General features: G+C 44.1%; 1 protein-coding gene across 1 annotated transcript in view; it reads left to right on the top strand.

Moving 5' to 3' along the window:
- Nucleotides 1-15,877: 15,877 nt before the first annotated feature.
- CCDC125 (coiled-coil domain containing 125) overlaps nucleotides 15,878-21,348 on the top strand; it is a 1,485,470-nt gene continuing 1,479,999 nt past the window's right edge. The window contains exon 1 of the mRNA XM_044063882.1: nucleotides 15,878-16,199. Within this exon, the coding sequence (XP_043919817.1) occupies nucleotides 15,917-16,199 (283 nt within the window). The 5' untranslated portion in view covers nucleotides 15,878-15,916. The remainder of the gene's footprint in view (nucleotides 16,200-21,348) is intronic.

Here is a 21,348-nt window from a genome sequence, read left to right as displayed (position 1 = left end):
CCTCTCTTCCCAAGGTAGTTAGGGCCTCTCCTTCTGTTGCCAAAGCTTCTTTTAGAGGAAGGCCAAGTTCAGCTTCTGTAGGGGCTTCTCCTAGCATTTCGGCTCTGTGCCTAAGAAACATATGCTTAAAATGGCAGAAGATTTGATTACTCTGATTAGAGGTTCTATGCCCCACCTGATAAGAGGCCTAGGGTGGAACAGGAGTTTGATAGTTTTGAACAGTGTTCACAGGCTTCAGAGTCTTCTGTGGAAGACTTGCAAGAGTTTCCTACTTATTCTGATTCTGATGTGGATGATTCCACTCCTTCAGCTTCTCCTCCTGAGGATTTTTCATTTTCAGAGACTCTTCACTCCATGAGGGAGCACTTTAAATGGGAAGGCCAAGATTACTCTGACTCCAGAAAAGGCTTAGGGAATTCTTGTTTTTGCCCCAGCATAGGCCCTTAGCTATTCCTCCTGTGTTGAATGTGGTGGAGGATGTTGTTGCAGAGGCTTCTGTGAACCCTGATTCCTTGCCTCCTGCTCCTGTTAAGCCTGATAGGTATTATAGGGTGCCCGAAGCTCATAAGTATTTGTTTAAGAGTCCCAGGGCGACCCAGAAACTGTTTCTCAGGGGCCTAAAGGTGTTAAAGCTTCTGTGGTTAAAAATCCTGTACCCTCTGATAAAGAGGCAAGGGCTTTGGATAGGTGGGGTAAGAAAGTATATACTTCTTCCACTCTAGCCATGAGGGCGTTGAATTGTCAATTTCATATGCTGAAATATCAGAATTATCTCCTTTCACAATTGAAATCTAAGGTGGATGCTTTGGCGGAAGGTATTGAGTGTAAAGAATTGCTGGATTTGGTTCATGTGTCTGAACAAGTGGGTAAGCATTCTTTGCAGTGTGGTTTTGATGCTGTCCAGGCCTCCTCGAGGGTGGCTGCTACTAGTTCTGTTCTTCGCAGACATGCATGGTTGAAGGATCAGAATTTAGCTGAGCATGTTAAGACCAGGATTTTGGATGCTCCTTTACAGTCTGATGTGTTGTTTGGACCGCCTGTGGAAGCAGTTTTAAAGAAAATGGAGGACAAAGCTAAGTCTATGCAGACTGTTAAAGATTTTTGCAGGTGCAGCCTCCAAGTTTAGTAGAAATTGGCCTGCTAAGGGGTGGACATATCCTGCTTATGGTTCCCAGTCTAGGGGTAGGTCTAGACGTGGTAGGGGCAGGGCTCAAGGTTCGTTTAGGCCTAGATCAGACAGTTCACCTGCTCAGACTTCTGGTGAGGGCAGGGGTCAGTCCTTTCGTAAGCAGAACCAATGACCTGCCTTTTCAGCTGCCAGTGGACTCGCCTGGCAGCTCCTTTGGGAGGAAGATTGTCTCTTTTCAAAGAAAATTGGGATTTAATCACTCAAGACAGATGGGTGCTGGATATCATTCATCACGGGTACAGATTTTATTTCCACACAATGCCCCTTTCAAAGGCATGCCAGATGTTCCTCCTCCACAAAGAAAAGAGGCTCACAAGCAAGTTTCTCAGTTACTCCAGATAGGGGCTATTCAGCCAGTCCCTGTGTCAGAAAGGGGCTTCGGATTTTATTCTCGCCTGTTCCTAGTACCAAAGAAGGGGAACACGTGGAGACCAATTTTGGATTTATCTATCCTCAACACTTATCTGGACATTCCCAAGTTCAAGATGTTGACGTTACAGCAACTGTTACCTCTGCTGGGCAAGGATCACTGGATGGTAACTTTGGATCTCAAGGAAGCTTACCTTCATGTGCCCATAAGGCTAAGTTGCAGAAAGTATCTGCGGTTTCGAACTGGAGATTTTCATTATCAGTTCTCTGCATTGCCCTTTGGCTTATCTACTGCCCAGAGTATTCACAAAGGTTCTGGCTCCAGTGATAGCTTACTTCAGGCTTCAAGGCATTCAAATTTATCCTTACTTGGACGACTGCCTGATTCTGGCTCAAGAAAAGGAACACCTTCTACAGCATCTGGAATATGTCATAGCAGTGCTAAGATGCCTAGGGTATTCTGTGAACGAAATAAAGTCCAGTCTAGTACCCTCTCAAGACATGTGCTTTCTGGGTGTGAGACTGAATACAGCAGCCCAGATGGCCTTTTTAACCCCGGACAAACAAAAGAGTCTGTCACTTTACTTCCATCAACTATCTCATCAGTCCGTGCTGACTGCAAGGACAGTCCTTCAAGCATTAGGGTTCATGGCATCTTGTATTCTGGTGCTTCCCAATGCCAAACTGCATATGAGGAAGCTGCAATGGTATCTCAAAATGTATGGACACAGCACTGCCAAGATTTGGACACTGTCATTCAAATAATACCTTGCCTTCAAAAGGAATTCTTGTGGTGGGCTCAGGAATGTCACCTAAACAAGGGACTCTCTGTGACCCGGCCAGAGGCGAGTCAGATTTTAACGACAGATGCCTCGGACACTGCTTGGGAGCTCATCTAAATGGAAAGTGGATACAAGACAAGTGGCCTGCCAGACTACAGCATCTACATATCAACATGAAGGAGATGTTAGCAGTCCAGTTTGCATTGATGGCGTTCAAGGAGTTACTTCTTCCAGGGCAGGTGTTGATTCTGACAGACAACACAACTGTCATGTGGTACATCAACAAGCAAGGGGAACACATTCTTATCCTCTATGCAGGCAAGCAATGATTCTATGGGAGACTGCGTTAAGCCTGCAACTGACTCTTCAGGCAAGGTTTCTGCCAGGAGCACAGAACTCCCTAGCAGATGTATTAAGCAGACAAATCATGGATCCCCACGAGTGGAAACTGGATCTTCATGTATTTCAGAAATTGACAGTGTCATGGGGAACTCCAGACATAGATCTGTTCGCTTCTCCACTAAACCACCAGCTGCCAAAGTATTGCACAAAGGGGTTTCATCACACATCTTGGAAAGTGGATGCTCTGTCTTTCAGTTGGAAAAACCTTCATGTCTATGCCTTTCCACCTCTACCTCTTCTTCCAAAGGTATTACTAAAGGTCAGACAGGACAGGCCAAGGATGATTTTGATAGCTCCAGATTGGCCTCGTCAACACTGGTACCCACTTCTAAGGAGTCTTGTAAAGAAGCCTCCATGGCCTTTACCTCTGATTCCTCATCTGTTATCTCAGAAGGACGGTCATCTGCTCAATGTCAAGCTTCCATCTCTTCATCTCACAGCTTGGCATATTCTGTGTTGAGGCATGGTAGGTCTCAGCTTCCTCAACAAGTTTTAAATGTGATTATGGAAGCTAGAAGGCCTAGTACTAGGAGAGTGTACGAGAAAAATGGAAGAGATTTTTATTTTGGAGTACAGCAAAGAATTTGGAGATTTCAGAGCCTAATTTGAGTGTGGCTCTTCAATATCTTACTGAATTATTGGACAAAGTTTTGTCTTTCTTCCATAAAGATTCATGCTGCAGCAATTTCAGCTCACTATGATTGTGACCCACCTTTGTTTTCGCATCCTTTGTTCAAGCAGTTTCTTAGAGGGGCAAAGAATATAAGACCCCAATGAGAGCTCCTACTCCTGCTTGGGATCTCAATTTTGTGTTGGAAAAACTTACTCTACAACCTTTTGAGCCTGCAGCTACTGCTGAATTGAAATATTTGTCATGGAAGACTGCTTTTCTGTTGGCTATTACTTCTGCAAGAAGGGTGTCTGAGTTGCAGGCCCTTATGGCAGTTGAGCCCTTTTTGATTTTCCATAAGGACAGGGTATCATTACGTACTAATCCTTCCTTTATGCCTAAGGTGGTTTCTAGTGTGGCTTTAAACCAAACTATTCATTTGCCTACGTTTTTGCAGATCCTCAAAATAAAGGGGAAAAGATTTTGCACACTTTAGATGTACACAGGCAATTGCGTTATTATTTGAGCAGGACTAAAGATTTTAGGCAGTCTCAGCAGTTACTTGTTTCTTTTGCTTTAAGTTCACAGGGCAAGCCTGTGTCAAAACAAACTATTTCTAGGTGGATTGGCTTTTGCATTGCATTTTGTTATTCCCATCATGGCAAAGAGGTTCCAGCTGGGATTAGGCCTCATTCCACTAGGGCTACTGCCACTTCAACAGCATTTCTAAGTGGGGTGGCAACTAAGGATATTCTGGAGGCAGCTACTTGGAGTTCAGTGCATACTTTCTCTAGGCATTATCACCTGCCTATATACTCTAAGACTAGAGCTGGTTTTGCCACAGCTGTTTTACAAGGCATGTTGTCAGCTCCTGCTACTTTATAATTTGCCAGCCTCCCTTACCTCTGCTTTGGGATTCTACCCAATTGTCAGGACTGCAGCAAGGGAAGACGAAGAACATAGTACAGTTTTGTACCTACCATAAATGTAGATGTTCGAGGATCCCCTTGTTGCAGTCCAATTTACCCTCCCTCCTTCCCCTCTGTGTTTCAGGGTGGTTGTGTAGGTGAGTTTACATGCTTATATTTTTGTATATATTACTGTATATATTGTACATGTTTTTGGTGCAGGTTGTTTTTGGGACTTGTCTTTTGCGTCTTCTGACATCTGGGGCCAGAAAACACTGAGGAAATGCCGTCGGTCATGCGCATTAGTACCCTGACGTACTGACGTCAGTCTAAGGCGCCATGACCGACGTCAGCCTTATACTCTGGTATTCGGGCCGACTGGGACGCGGACTATACCCAATTGTCAGGACTGCAGCAAGGGAATCCTCGAACATCTACATTTATGGTAGGCACAAAACTGTACTTTTTTAGGAGTTGGGACCTTTGGCTCTGCCTGACAGGGGTGCCTTCGAGGTCATGCGGAGTGTGTTGGAACCCGGTTCAACTCCACAGTCGGTTCCGTCTGTCCCTCCCTCTTCGGTGCCTCAGGTTATGTCTGCTCACTCCCTCATCCCAGACCGCAGAGAGCCAGCTCCTCAAGAATCCCCTGTGGGGATCTCATCCTCTTCCGAGGCCTCTCCTGAATTGGCAGGGGAGCCCCCTAGGAAGAGAAAGTGTAAGAGGAAGCACATAGACTCACCTGAGTCTGTCACCTCCAACACAGATTTAGAGGATTCCGAGGGTTCCCCCCGTTCCCCTTCTGAAGATGTCTCTTTTGCAGACATTCTAGAGATCCTGAAACAGAGGGGAAATTGGCCAGCCCTTAACCCTTTGGAGGATGAATCTGTGTATCTTGAGGCGTTTGGCTCTCGCCCTTCCACCTCCTGGGTGTCCCCCCCCTTTGACCCCCTCATGCAGGTGGTAGCAAAAAAGGCTTGGACGGCTCCTGACTCAGTGGACCCCACCCCCAGGAGACCTTCAAAGTTTATCACAGCACCAGCAGATAAACAATTTCTGACTAAGGGAGTTTCTGTGGATGCTATGGTGGTAGCTGCTGCCACTAAGAAGGAGCTAGCTGATCCTTCGGTGCCTGTCCATCCTCCTAACAAGGAATCTAGGTCTATGGACAGGTACGGGAAGCGGATGTTTTCGTCAGTGACCTTTGCTATGCGTTCGCTGAACTACCTATGCCATTTCACTCGTCTTCAAAGAGACTTGATCAAGGAAGCGAGTGAGATGTTGAAGGACCCTACAGCTGCGGGTTTTCAGGACAAGATGAACGCTCAGCTGGCTACCCTAAACTCTATAGCTAACTCCTCCATGCGCCTCCTTTCATATGCGGCTGATGGAGCGAGCAGAGCCGCAGGGACAGGTGTGGTCTTACGCCGGCATGCCTGGATGCGGCTATGCAATTTTGCAGACCCCTTTAAAACGTCTTTCACTAATTCCCCGTTTGATGGATCATCCCTTTTTGGTCCTCAAGTGAAGGAAACCTTGACAAGGTGCGAGACAGATGGCAAACTCTTTCTGCCGCCGGAGTCCGTTTTCTACTCCTTCTAGACCTTACCCCAAAGGCCAGAAAAGTGGAAAGATGTGGTTCCAAACAATCTCAAGGGACTTTGCCTGACGACAGAGTCGGTTCCCCTAGAGGCAGAGGGGAACAATAATGGTAGACGCCCTAGAGGCAGGGGGTCCGAGAACCAGGGCAATCGAGAAACCTTTTCCGATAAGCCCTTCCAGCATCCCTGAGGTGTTGCCCGACTGTCCACCTTCGGAGGCAGTCGGGGAAGATTATCACTGTACCCAGAAGCCTGACGATCCCTAACTCAAGACAAGTGGGTACAGTCCATCATTTCAAGGCTATTCCATTCCGCTTTTCGCATTCCAAATCAATCAAAAAATCCCTTCCAGATGTTCCACCGCTCAAAGGGATCAAGCAGCTTTGGAAATATCAAAGTTGCTTGCAAAAGAGCCATTCAGCCAGTGCCAGCAGACCAGCAAGGATCCGGAATCTACTCCAAGTTCTTTTTGGTTCCAAAGAAAACAGGGACTGGAGACCCATTTTGGATCTCAGTATCTTGAACAAGTCGGTCAAGAAAACAAGATTTCGGATGGTCACGCTTACAATCCATCCTACCCCTATTGGGAAAGGAAAACTGGATGTGCTCTATAGACCTCCAGGATGCGTACTATCATATAAAAATGAACAGACGCTCCAGGAGATTCCTCCGCTTCAGGCTGGGAACCAGTCACTTTCAATTCAGAGCCCTGCCCTTTGGACTCACCACTGCCCCCCGGGTGTTTACCAAATGCATGGCAGTGGTAGCTTCTCACCTGAGACGTCAAGGATTCCAGGTGTTTCCATACTTAGACGACTGGCTCCTCACAGCTCCTACCAAGCATCTTCTTCTACTTGCCAGAGACTACACTTTTCACATTTTTCAAAAGTTAGGTATCTCAATAAATTGCGAAAAGTCTGTTTTGTCGCCTTGTCATGCTATTACCTTCATAGGCGCAAATCTAGACACAGTCAACATGTCTGCGAGACTCACAAACCAAAGAATAGCAGACATACACAAACTGGTCCCCCTTCTCTTCCACAGCAACAGAGTCAAAGTCAGATTAGTTCTAAAAGTACTGGGGATTATGGCGGCTGCTATCCCTCTACTTCTGTTAGCGAGATTTCACATGAGAATCCTTCAATGGATGCTCTTCTCTCAATGGTCATACCAACAACTTCCGATGTCCCACACCATTGTGATTACGCAAGCATGCAAGAATCATCTTCTTTGGTGGATTTCTTCCCCCCAGCTCTTCCTAGGAAGACCCTTTGTCCTTCCCCCTCCGGTTGCTACTCTGACAACGGACGCCTCCCTGATCGGGTGGGGGGGGCATTATCAGGGCAGAACAGTCCAGGGCATATGGCAACCAGTCGAACGCCACTTGCACATAAATGTTCTAGAGATGAGAGCAGTGCTTCTAGCGTTGCAAGCCCTTCAAGGCTCTCTTCCCTTGGGAACGATAGCAATTCAGACAGACAACATGTCTGTAGTGTGGTATATCAACAAACAAGGCGGAACCAGGTCCTACCCCCTATGTCGAGAAGCACTCAGACTGTGGCAATGGGCGATTTCTTCTCAGCGGTTTCTGATAGCAACGCACATCCCCGGGAAGTCCAATCTTATCGCGGACAAGTTGAGCAGAGCTATCCTCATGCCTCACGAGTGGTCTCTGAAAGATTCTATCTTAGAGAAAATTTTTCTCAAGTGGGGTCAGCCTTGCTGCGACCTTTTTGCTACTCCCCAAAACAGCAAGTGCAAAGATTATTTCACCCTCTTCCCCTTACCAGGCCAGCCCAGCAGAGACGCTCTAGTCCAAGTTTGGCCCTGGGGACTTCTGTATGCATTCCCTCCCTTCCCACTAATCTCTCAAGTGATACAGAAAGCTATCGCTCAGAAGGCCTCATTGATCCTCATTGCTCCTTACTGGCCTCGACAGGTTTGGTTCCCCTTTCTACATCAATTTCTGTTGGAGCAACCCTGGCATCTGGACCTAGTTCCAGATCTTTTGATCCATCAGTCGGGTCAGTTACATCGCTCCCTCCCCTCTCTGAACCTCACTGCTTGGTTCCTCCAGTTCCAGCCTTAGCCAGGCTTCCTCAAATATCTCACTCTGTTCGAGATATTTTGATAGCTTCCCATAAATCTTCCACTCGGAAGATTTATCTTAGTAAGTGGAAACGTTTCGCCTATTGGGCTCAAGGAAGGGACATGGATCCTTTCACTGCTCCCATCCAAATAGTCCTTGATTTTCTAGCTGAACTTTTCCATGCAGGTTCATCTCCTTCTACTCTTAAAGTTCAATTAGCAGCCATATCTAACTTTCATGTGGGCATCTCAGATTCTGCCATCATGTCTCACAAGCTTTGCAAAGCTTTCTTGAAGGGAGTTTTTCTTCTTAGACCTCCTATAAGAAATCCTCCTCCCTCTTGGGACCTCAATTTAGTTCTCACATCTTTGATTCTTCCCCCTTTTGAACCTGCAGCCTCCTGTTCAATGAAATTGCTATCCTGGAAGACTCTCTTTCTGGTAGCCATTACTTCAGCTAGAAGGGTCTCAGAGCTTCATGCACTCAGCAGTCGACCACCGTATCTTTTGTTTCATAAGGATAGGGTATCCTTAAGGACCAATCCATCCTTTTTACCTAAAGTAGCTTCCGCGGCAAATCTGAATCAAAACATTGACCTCCCTGTGTTTTTTCCTAACTTTTCTAACAGGTCTGAACAAAAATTGCATTGGCTAGATGTCCATCGTCAATTAAGGTATTATTTGGATAGGACCAAACAGATCAGAAAAACTGACCAGTTGTTTGTCTCTTATGCAGAAGGCAGAAAGGGCCTTTCAGTTTCGAAGGTATCACTTTCCAGATGGCTAACATCCTTGATTTCCTTTGTGTATGAAATTAGACACCAAAAGTTGCCTAACAAACCAAAGGCCCATTCGACTAGAGCTTTGGCTACTTCTATAGCTTTCCAAGACAGGCTGCCTATTGATACCATTTCAGCAGCTACATGGGCTACTCCTCACACTTTTATTTCTCATTATAAGTTGGATCTAGCTTCTAGACATAGAGCTAATTTTGGTTCCACTGTTCTCAAGAGTCTGTTCCGATAGGCCACCGGGACAAGGTGCTAGGACGCGGTCCCATCCAGCAAGAATGAAGGCGAGATAGACAACTTAACATATAGAAGTTATGTTCTTACCATAACGCTCCATGTTAGTTGTCTTCTTCGCTTCTTCTTAAGGCCCCACCCTCCTTCCCCTAGCCTGGACAGACCTAGAGGAGTTTGATTGTGACCTCTCTTTCTTCCACCTCTATTGTATATGTATATGCTATACTTTGCATATATCCCTTCATGAGGTTTCAGGTCACCTTCTTCCTCTCCTTTTATAGAGGTGGTGTTTCCTTTTTCCAGTAGTTCTGGATTTATTATTGGCTGGGCCTAGCTTACAAACGAGATCTGAGGTAATACTGCCTAGCATTGTGGGTTATAAGGGGAGCCTAGAGCCGGTAGAACCAACTCTCGAGCTTTTAGAGTGGCCAAGTCGGAGCCGAGGTCAGCTCCGAACCCATCCAGCAAGAAAGAAGGCGAGAAGAAGACAACTAACATGGAACGTTATGGTAAGAACATAACTTCTATTTTCTCATCATGCTGTAGTGCCAAGATTGCCTTAGATCTCATTTGCCTCCATCATAAACAGGCGTGGATCTCTTCCATAAGTTCAGCCAAGTGCTCCTCCTTGATTTTTTACTTTAAAAGCTTGCTAAAAGGATTTTAAATATTGTTTTGGATAGTTATGGCTCATTAGATATCTATTGCTAACCTCTTTTGTGATTTAGCCTCATTTCCTTCTCAAGTAGTTTTGGTGTTGGGCATTTCCTTACCGTCACCTTTCTTGTTTCAAAGAGAAAGTAGTAGCAGTAGTATATTATTCCTATGTAATCATAGTAAAGAAGTTTTCTTTTTTGTTATTTTGTCAGTGTCTGGCTGTTCGTTTACTTCAGATGGTTGGATTAGGAGTTTGTATGTTTGTGGGTAGTTGAGTACAGATAATGAAAAAAGTTTTAGGAAATATCAGAAATAGGATCCCGCCTCAAGGCACCCATTAGCTGTTTGTAGTGTGTCTGGGTGTAGACCATTTGACAGTTGATTGCTCCACATGTGAAGTCTTCAACCTAACAGCATTGTCAGATTGCAGAAGCAAGCTTGTAATTAAGAGCATTTTGTCCCAGATCTAGAATCTGTTAAGACTTAGAAACCTGCTTCAAAACTTTAGATCCAAAGAATTTAAATCCAGGAAAATGCTCTGAAGAATTGAAACTGTCTTCAGCTTTGAAAATTCCATGATCAGAAATGGCTTCAGTGTCAATACCAGCACACGCTCATCCATCATTGGCTCCACAGTTGCTGGAGCCGATTGTTATTCAGGAAACGACACTGCTAAGCCAGACTTTGTCTTGGGAAGAAAGTGTCCAGCATCCCTTCTCGAGCATCTTCCACATCATCTTTTCTGCCTTTCATGTACTACGAGAGTACTTCAGTGGCAGATTTGCTTTGTTTGATAAGGACCTTCACGAAGATGCAGATTTTAGATGAGCATCCTCCCATTCCCATTGGCTCCAAAGGAGTGGCTCTGTGTCCCTCCTTCTAGCTCCTTTACTGATGCAGATTTCATCAGCAGAGATTTTGGACCTGATCCTGGACCCAAAGTCTGCACCATGGCCCTCCTTGGATGTTTACTAAGGACATGGAGGTTGTAGTGGCTCACCTACATCTTTAGAGATTCATAGCCTTCCCTTGTCTAGACAACTGGATCCTAGCTGCCCAGATAATGGAGTCTATTGTCAATGCCACAGACTATTTGCTACAGCTTTGTATGTCTGTCCTTGAGCATTTCCGTAAACTATCAGAAGTCTTTCCTACATCCAACTCAAACAATTCACTTCATCAGCTGTCTTCTAAACATTACAGTTTCAGTTTCTTCCAACAGACAGAATTCAGACATTAAAATTAGTTATTCAGAACCTGCTGCAATCTTCCTCCTCTATGGCTGCATTAGTCCTCAAGGTTCTACGTCTGATGGCTTCATCTGTCCTAATGGTACAGCTTCATCACTATCATGCGAGAATCCTGCCATGGTTCCTCAAGGCACAGTGGTCTCAGCTTTGCCAGTCCTTCTCAGCTCAGGTCATTGTAACCAATCTTTGCAAGCAACATCTCCAGTGTTAGCTACATTCCTATTACATACATTCTGGTAGGCAGTTTATTCTTCAGACCAGTGATGGCAGTTACCATGGATGCCTCCTTTCAGGGGTGGGGGGCATAACAAGGAGAGGATAGTCCAAGGGTTACTGAGTCCAGAAGAGGCCAACCTTCACATCAGTGTCACACAGCTGCAGGCAGTTCTCTTAGCATTGCAGGAAGTTCAGGACTACCTTTCTGTGGGGGTGATTTCTATCCAGGCAACTTGGTTTGGTATGTCAACAAACAGAGGGGAACCAGGTCATATCCCCTAGGCTGGGAAGCAGAGACAGTTTGGAAATGAGCTATAACCTTGCATTGTTTTCTATTGGAAACTCACAATCTGAGGGCACTCAGTTGTCTTGTGGACAGCCTAAGCAGGTCAGTCCTAATAGCCCTCAAGTGGCCTCTCAATCCAGTAATGCCTCAAGAGATGTTCCATCACTATGGCCTGATCTTTGCTTCTCCAGCCTGTTCCAAGTGCAGGAAATATTTCACCATGATCCCACCACAATAACAATCCCTGAGGCACACTCTTATCAAGCAGTGACACTCTGGACTTCTGCATGCTTTTGCACCCTTACCAGTGATTCCAGATTTCTGTAGAATGTAACCAGATGCAAGGTATCTGTCTTCCTTATTTCCCCCTTTTAGCCCCGGCAAATCAGGTTTCCCCTTCTCAGGTCTCATTGCAGGGACCCCTATGTCGGATTTTAGATCCAACACAGGATCAGCTTTCTCACCTTCCGTAGAAGCTTTACCCAGACCTTCTCAAACTGAAACTAACTGCTTGGCTTCTTCAAGTCCAGTGATGGCCAGCTGTCCAGCTGTTTCTTCTGATATCATTAGAATTTTATCTACTTTCCAGATACAATCCAGTCACAATCTGTAGTGCAGGAAGTGGAAATGATTTGATGTTCATCGTGTTACCCTGCTGCAGTCATCACACTTGGGTTATCTTGTCATCAGGCGGTCCCACAGTCGGCCTGAATTCCAAAGTCTTGGTCCGGCGTCGGTTGCTGTCGCTTCTTCCCTGACGTCAGTGCGCCAGGGGTATATATAATGCATCCAACGCCATTTTCTTCAGTCTTTCTTGCCACGTGGTGCCCGAAGCAGAAGTAGTTCGCAAGTGCCGGTCGGCCGACTCCTGAGATTTTCGAAGTCGAATTTCAGATCCGAAGTCTTCAATAAAGCTAAGTACCCCATTGGGGAAACTTTTCTTGCCTCAGACCGATGTCAGAAAAAGTTAACAATTGTATTTCTTGTGGGAAGCAAATACCTCATAAGGATTTTCATTCTTACTGTATACCTTGCCTAGGCCCAGACCACGACGTCACTGGTTGTCACTTTTGTGCTAGGTTCAATAAGCGTACTATAAAAAGACGCTTTGATTTCGCACGACACTACTTCGGTAGAAAATTTAACTACACAATGCCGTCGGAGCAACCGACTACCGGCGTGCACAAAAAAATGCAAGGATAAGGACAGGCAGCCTAGACCCAAGCCAGACTCCGAGGCCTCGGCTGGGCCAGTCTCCGGTTCACCGGTTTTCAGTGAGGCTCCTACGCAGCCCCTGGCTACCGCAGATTTGGAACCCGAGACCGCTTCAGAGCCTTTGGTGGAGAGTGCTAGGCCGACGCAGCCATTTTGTTTAGCCCCTACCGACGACACTGCAGAAAGAGATGGTGCTGCAGAAACACCTTCGGTTTCTGAAGGCGTCTTCAGACCGACGACGCTCACCATAAAAATGTTTCCTAAACTTAAGACTCCTATTAAACCAAAAAAGACTGCACTTCAGTCTCCAGTTCAAGGGCCCCATGCCTAAGAAACAGATGCTTAAAATGGCAGAAGATTTGATCTCTTTAATCAGGAGTTCCCAACCCCCCCCCCCCGACAAAAGGCCTAAATAAGAGGAAGATTATGCCTCCTCTGATCAAGTGTCTATTTCCTCAGGCTCCTCTGTGGACCAAGATTACTCCTTCTTCCCTTATGAAGATTCTGATTGTGTACCCAAGAAGACTGAATGCTGTAATTAAATCAAAAGGTGCTTCAACAAAGTATTAGTTTAAGGGTGTGCACACTTATGCAACCAGCTTATTGTACGTTTTTTATTTTTTCCCCTAACAGATTTGTTTTTCAATTGAATTGTACAGGTTATAGGTCACATTAAAGGTGGGAAAAGTTTTGAAATGATTTAGTCTGGTCTCATTTTTTTATTTCACAAAAACCTGGCAGTTTAACAGGGGTGTGTGCACTTTTTATATTGTGTGTGTGTGTGTGTGTATATATATATATATATATATATATATATATATATATGGGTCTACTGTAAAAGACAGAAAGTCTACTTGTTCAAAAAGGAACAGTAGACTTTTGATTACGCGAAAATGCACTTCTACGAAGCATGGTTCAGCGAACTGTTCAGGGAAACTGAAGTGCCAAGGCACACTACAGTGGGGAATAGGGACTTTACCTGTTCCCCACTGTAGTGCAATTTCGGAGTTTGTATATTTAAGTAGGGGGGGTGTGGGGGGTGAAGCCCCCCACTCACTGTAATGTTAGCAAGTGTTTTGTGTTTTCTTTTCTTTTTTATATTTTTAACAGTTCATTGAACCGTGTTTCGCAAAAGTGCACTTTCGAATAAGTGCACTTTCGCATAACTGAGCGGTCTACTGCTCTTTTTCGAATAAGTGATATTCGATTAAAAGCAGTAGACCCATATATATAGGGTCTACTTCACCTTATCGCATGTTGGAAATATCTAACGGCAATAATGTCGTAAATGTCGTACATCGAAAGTGTTGTTGCGGGATCATGGTACAGTGGGGATGAGTAAATTTGCTCTTTCCTCACTGTAGTGTGATCTCGGAGTTGGTATATATAATTAGCGTGGGGTGTGGGGGGCACAGCCCCCCACAAGAACAGTTTCAATGTACATTTACAATGATTATGCCATTCGATATTGTCATCTTTCGACAAGGTAATATAGATGCTATATATATATTATATATATATATATATATATATATATATATATATGTAGTATTTTTAGCAATGATGAGTATTCACTTAAAGGTAAGAATAGAAGGAGTCAGATGGGCTAAGTGGTAGGGATAAAGCAATCTAAAGATGTCCTTCATTTCCTAACATAAATGTTTTATTTGGGATCCAGTTTCTCAGACATAAAGGTCCAATTAGTAGTAATTTCTAATTTTCATATGGGTCAAGAGGAATGCTCCTTGGCTATGCATGAAGTATGTAAAGTTTTACTAAAAGGTGTTTTCCCTTTCGGATCATCATTTACAGAGCCATTTCCTCCTTGGGACCTCAATTTTGTCCGAGAAGCTTTGACAAAACCTGGATTTGAACCAGCTTCAACAGCCTAGTTGAAATTCGTTTCCTGGAAGATATTGTTTCTTGGTACAACCATTTCTCCTGACAGTCATTTTCCCAAAATATACCAAGAAAGAAGAATATATCCTCCGTACCCTGGGCGTTCAAAGGCAACCATAGTTTTACCTTGTTTGAACCAAATCCTTCAAAAAATATGCAGTTTTTCATTTCTTCTGCAGTTAATAAGCTAGATCACTGTGAGTCCAAACTCATTCTTTCTAGGTAGCTTTCAGATTGCAATTCCCAAGTATACTCAACCCGTAATTGCCCTTTGCCAGGCGAAACTAAAGTTCATTCCCTTAGATCAGTTTCTACCTCTCCAACCTTCTTCAGGTGCTTCTCACTTGATGAAGTTTATGCAGCAGCAAACTTATTGCCATTGCTTCAAAACACTACAAATTGGATTCCATTTCCAGGCCAAGTGCTTCCTTTGGAGCATCTATCCTTCAGAGTCTCCTGTCAAGATGTCTCCCAAGAATTCAGGTAGCTTGGGATTGTGACTCATAAGTTGGATTGGACAGACTGAATGAATAGGATACAGAAGTTGTGTAGTTGCCATAATACTACATCTTTTCATTTTTGTCTGTCTGATATGATAACCCTCCCTTTGTTCCCATCTTGTTGTCATTTGTGGAATCTGAAGGATATTTTCAGGCATTATTATATATTTCACTAGGCTGCCTGTTCTAGGCATCAAACTGTCTAAGGTAACCTTGGTCTTTAGAGCATGATGGGAAAAGAATTTTTAAAGGAGCTTGAGGCTGGAGCACTAGTTTTGCTTAGCTAGATACTACAAGCAGTTTGAGGACCTATGGGTCCTCAAACTGCTTGTAGTATCTAACTATTATTGGACAAACGAGTGAAAGTTTTTCAGCGTCTATTAAGATGTACTCGGAAATGCAAGTATAAATGAAATTCATACAACCCTTGAGCCAAGCAGACTATTGCCACTCATGGTTTTACATGTTGTATGCCAAATATTACAGCAAACTATCACAAGTGCAAGTCAAAAGCACTGAAAACTTTTGCTTTGTTGATAATGCATTACTGTGATATTTGAGTTAGAAATTGTGTAAATTTGTCATTTTCATTATTTTGTGTGAAGATGCATCAGATATGCTGTATTTCTTTTTAAAAGTTAATGGACTTTAGATTGCATGGGAGCTTGTATTAGCTGCATAGTGTTGCATGTAGATAAAAACTGGATTGCATGTATGTAACATGTTTTGCTCATTGTGTAGTAAAATTTTATTTTGAAGGCATTTTAGAGTGCTGCTGATTGCATACAGTACATACACTTTACTTTAGATCACTGAACAGTGCAAAATCGTTTACATCGTGTGCTCACATTAGCCTGTTTATTTTATTTCTTGTCAGGCTCTTGGATCGTTTAATATAATATTCATAATTTCTGAACTGCCAATGAGTGAGCTACATGTAGTCTCAAATGGGGAAGAAGAAGTTGGGTCCTGCGAGTCTGAAGATGATATGGCAGGTGGAGACCTTGGAGATGGTTTAGGTCGAAAACCTGGTGGCGTTTATGAAAAGGAAAATGGAAGTGAACTTTTTTTTAAACCCACATCAAAACATGAAGAAACTGACACTACAAGTTTCCAGTGGACAAAGTACCGCAGTTGGTATGATGCATTTCAGAAAAAACAGGAGCTGGAAAATCCTGTTGTTCGTAAGAGGCTGAGCAGTGCAGGTAACACTTCTGGATACAACAGTAATATTAATCCATTGCAGTACCAAACATACAAATGGGGAAACTACCCATTGTTATATCAGTCTCAGAACTGTAGCACTAAGTATGGATCATGTACTATGTGACACTGTAGTATTCAGAGAAGTCATGTTTATATCTGCTTTATATACATGCCTTTTGGCACATCACCCACCCTTGTAGCAACAGAGGCACTCACTTGTGAAATTTCATTTGAAATTTGCATATGTGAGTGTGTGTGTGTGTGTGTGTGTGTATAGGTTTACTATCATAATCTCGAAATTTTTTTTAAAAAAGTGTACTTATTAGCGAAGTGTTTCACCGAAAGTACACATTACCGAACATCCCCAATGTCGCAAAATAGCTGTTAATGCCGAAAATGTCGATCACGACATTTTCAGCATTTAACAGCAATCCCACCCTTCCTGTAACTCCCTAACTAGCTAACCTAACATCCCGTTTATGCAGGAGGGTAAGCCTCCCTGCACCCCCCACACCCCCCTAACTTAATATTCCAACTCCGAGATCGCACTACAGTGAGGAAAGGGATGTATTTCCCTAACCGCACTGTACCACAATCCCTTTACATGAGCGAACGTTATATTTGCAAATGCACAGTCCATTCGCAAAAATGACATTCGCTCATGTAACCTGCACACATATGAAGTATTCGAACATCTATTGTTCGAATACTTCATAGCCATGCAATGGCACGGTGACATTTCAATGGTAAACCATATATATATATATATATATATATATATATATATATATATATATATATATATATATATATATATTCATTCATAGGTGGGTACTAAGCTTTCGGTCCAAGGGCCTAAGTAAGCCTAGCCAACAAGATTCCTTGACTTACGCCACCCAAGAAAGTTATTTTCCTATGCCCCTGTCAAGTAGAGACACAGAAGTGATCCCTGGGGTGTATTTCCTATTTCCCATCCACTCATCAAGATTTTTCTTGAAAAGTGCTAATGAGAAACTTTGCTTGACATAGATGGGTAGCTTGTTCCAGAGTATGGGAAGTCTCTGGGACAGGAATCTATCCCTCCAGCATGTCCTGTTTATTGTGGTGACAAGGTTTAGGTCCCTAGAGCGTGTAGCTGTGAGGGATTGGGATTTCTTTAGGTGTAGCATGTGCAACAGCTCTGGGTTTGACATAGCTTTATATGTTAGGCAGAGATCACCTCGGAGTAGGCGATATGCTATGGAGTAAAGCTGGAGTTTTTTGTGACGGTCAGTGTAGGGCATCTGTTTGAGGCCAGTAATCCTCTTTGTGAGGTACATCTGTGGCCTTTCCAGCTGCTGCAGCTATCTTGTGAGGTACATTCCAAAAGGGGCGTTGTACTCTATAATGGGTCTAATGAGTGTCGAGTAGAGGGGAACAGTGACCTCTTTTTTCCTGGATGAGAACCCTTTTGTGATGAGGTGTGCCATGTAGAAGGATTTCCTGACTACTGTGGCGATGTGATTATCAAAGGAGAGACTACTGTCCACCTGGGTCCCAAGGTCTCTTATCACACATTCGGCATTAAGTACACTACCGCCTATGTGGTAGTTCATGGGTAAAGACTTTTTACCAAAGGGGATGACAGTGCACTTTTTGGCATTGAGCTTGAGGCCATGTCTCTGACACCAGGCATCTGTCTCAGTGAGGCCCTTTTGTAGGATGTCCACATCATGTGGGGACTTGACTATGGCTCCTAGTTTGCAGTCATCTGCGAACTTCATTAGCCAAAGGCCTTCTGTGTTAGCCTGTACTTCAGAGAAGTAGATACCAAACAGGAGAGGTCCCAGGACTGAACCCTGTGGTACTCCACTTATCACTGGTTTGAAGTCAGATTTGGAGTCTGCAACCTTTACAGTGTGGGTTCTGTTAGTGAGCCATTTGGCAACCCATCTTTTGACATAGGGATTTATACCTAGTTTAGTGAGTTTAGCTATAATTCCAGAATGGGGGAGGGTGTCGAAGGCCTTGGCGAGGTCAAGATAGGCTTTGTGAACCACCTTACCCTTTTCTTCAGCTTTGGTGACTACCTCAAAGAAGTCTATCAGGTTCAGGAGGCATGATCTGCCTTTCACAAACCCGAACTGGGTGGGGTCCAGAGTTTGGAGGTTACCAATGTCTTGGTTTATGAGTTCAGTGATGTGTTCCACGGCCTTACAGACCAGGCTCGTCAGGCTAATAGGGTGATAGTTCCCAGGATCAGTGGTGGCTCCCCCTTTGTGGAGTGGGATAACTGTTGCTGTGCGCCATTCATTGGGCACAAAGCCTGACGTGAGGCTATGATTGAACATGGTGCTTAGGTGGGGAGCCAGTTTGTTCTGAAGTTCATGTAAAACGCAGCCTGGGATGTTGTCCGGTCCCATGGATGCTGTGTTTTTGGCTTTAGAGAGTGCAGCTTTTACCTGCATAGTTGTGATTACAGGGACTCTGCATTCTTCCTGTATAGATATGGGCCCTTTAGGGGGTGAGAGGGGGGGGTAAAGTTAGCACTGAACCTATCTGCCAGGAAGTTGGCAATATCAGTTGGTTCTGTAATTTTCATGCCATTGTGCTGTAACTCAGAGCAGATCTGGGTGTTGCCATTGAGATTCTTGACATAGCTATAGAATGCTTTGTGGTTGTCCCTAGAATCAGTAGCAATTTTGTTTTCATAGCTAGCTTTGCAGGATCTTATAAGGGATCTCAGCTTCTTACTGAGGCTGACCAGGGAGCTCCTCCACTCATGGGATTTTACTCTGTTTTGCAACAGTTTCTTCCTTCTGTTGTAGTGTTTGTTTATGGCAGGGGACCACCAGATTGGCTTCCTTTTTTGGAGGATAGCGTATTGGTTCTGTTTGGGATAGCACGATCCATGCACTCATGTAAGTGCTTATAGAGTGCATTTGTGTAGGATTCAGCAGTTGTAACTGTATTGCCAATATGCATGGGTGTCATGAAGTTCGCCACTTCTGTCTTAAGAAGTATGAAGTTGGCTTTGGAGAAATTTTTTACCGTGGTTTCCTTAATGGTGGGTGGGGGCGGGATGTGGATATCTAGGGTGATTAGCTTATGGTCAGATCTGACCAATGAGGAGTTGACTTCAGGTGTGGAATGCTGGTCACTCATGTTGGTAATGACTAGGTCTAGGATATTGTTGCCCCTGGTGGGAGTATAGATAGGTTGATCCAGGGCATCGGAATTTATGAATTCCAGAAAACATTGAGCGAAGGAGTTTGTACATGAGTAGTTTTCCCAGTTAATGGTGGGGTAGTTGAAATTGCCCATTATTAGGGTGTTTGTTTGAACCCTAATATTTTCCAGTATATCAAGAAAAGAGGAGTAGGATTCCTAGGGCATGGTGGGGGATCTGTAGCAAGCTACAATTTGGATTGCAGTTTTGCCCAGAGTTAGTTGCACTTGGTTAACCTCAGATGCATTAAGCTGAGCAACTATCTTGGAGGTGTGGATATCCTTAATGGATATGGATACACCTCCGCCTGTGGTGTTCTGGTCCAGGTTAGGTGGCCGAAATGTATGGTATGGTAATGCAGGGGAGCTCTCTGGAGCCATGAACCAGGTCTCAGTCACTGCACAGATATCGATGTTCTCCATTTTAAGAAGTGCCTCGAGGGAGTCGCTAGACAGGGGTCCAGGGAAGTAAATAGTGTGGGAAGAAATAGCCAGGGAATTGTTATAGCTAGTCTTGTATAGGCCCTAGGGCTGATAGCCTAGTACCAACCTATGAACCTATGAGTGCATTTTGAAATTTAGATTTCTAGCATTGAGTAGCATTACCCACAGTTTTTGCTTGCCTGTTCCTGTTACGGTGGTGAATAAGTCATTTGAACCTTGCCTAAAAAAGGCATTATAGGGTCAGCAAGAGTCTTAGCCAGTATCCAGAATCCCATGGGTGACAGGTGCAGGCCATCTCTGGCAAAGCATCATGGTCTGTCAACCATGTTGTCCCAGGCAGACAGATACTGGATCCTGTTAGAATGACACCAGAAGCTTAGCCAATTGTTGAAGTTAATCATTTTGTCCTTAATACTGTGTTAGCCTGGTCTACAAGATCGGAGGGATTTTCCGTGTCTCTTTTCATGTAGTCCAGGGAGGTACGTCTCACATCATTCACACCAACATGGACACTGACAGAGTCATATTTGTACTTGTTGTGGCGTGACCTGAGTGCGTGGGTTATGTGGCAGATCCTGGCACCCAACAGGCAGCTGACAGTAACCTTCTCCTTGTTTAGCCTGGTGAGTGGGACATCAGTGTGCCTGATTATAGAGTCACCTATGACTAGTGTGTTGGGTACGTTGTTTTGCCTTATGGGCTGTGGTTGAGTGGCACACTGAGTCTGTGGGCTATGTGTCATTTGGGTTGTGTTGGGGGATGGAGGTTGCTTGCGTTTCTGTTTTGGAGGTCTCTGTTGCTTGAGCAGATTTTTATTGAGAGCCTCCGCGAATGTTTTTGTGTTTTCTATGTGTGGATTTGGGTGGTGTAGGTTTAGTGGGACTATGTGATGAGTGTGGTGTGATGCAAGTGTTTACCTTCTCCTCTTGACTGTCAGGTTCAGTCTTGGTTGGAGAGAGCTTTACCTCCAGTTTGGCTAGATAAGTGCATCTCTCACAGGTTGTAGTGTTGGGTGATAGGAGGAGAGGGTTGTCTGTGTACATGAGGCAATTGCTACATTGCCCCAAGATGCCCAGAATCATCAGGTAGACAGGAGAGAACACTGGGAGCTGACCCTTGGACATGCCTGAATAAAAAACTATTTTTCCTCTAGACATATGAGGAAAGTGAGTACAAGAGCTGTTTTTCTCTAAGCAAGTGAGGAAAGTAAGTACAAAAACTGTTTTCCTCTAGGTAATGAGGAAGGTTGAGTGCTGTAGTAATTTGTAGCTTATTTAGTGCTTTTACAACAAGTTCTGAACAAGTACTGAATATGTATGTATATATATATATATATATGTGTGTGTGTGTGTGTGTGTGTATGCATGTGTGTGTGTATTTATTTATATACACACGTGTGTGTGTAAATATGCATGCATTCAAGTAATACACTAATACATCCAGATTTTCATTTGGGTCTCACTGCATGAGAAAATGCAGAACTTGATCAGAAGGTGA

The sequence above is a fragment of the Protopterus annectens genome, chromosome 2.part2 (assembly GCF_019279795.1).
Source record: "Protopterus annectens isolate FY-2018-M chromosome 2.part2, PAN1.0, whole genome shotgun sequence".
Taxonomy (NCBI): domain Eukaryota; kingdom Metazoa; phylum Chordata; order Ceratodontiformes; family Protopteridae; genus Protopterus; species Protopterus annectens.
Note: the sequence above shows the minus strand (reverse complement) of the source record. Positions and strands in the feature narration are given on the sequence as shown.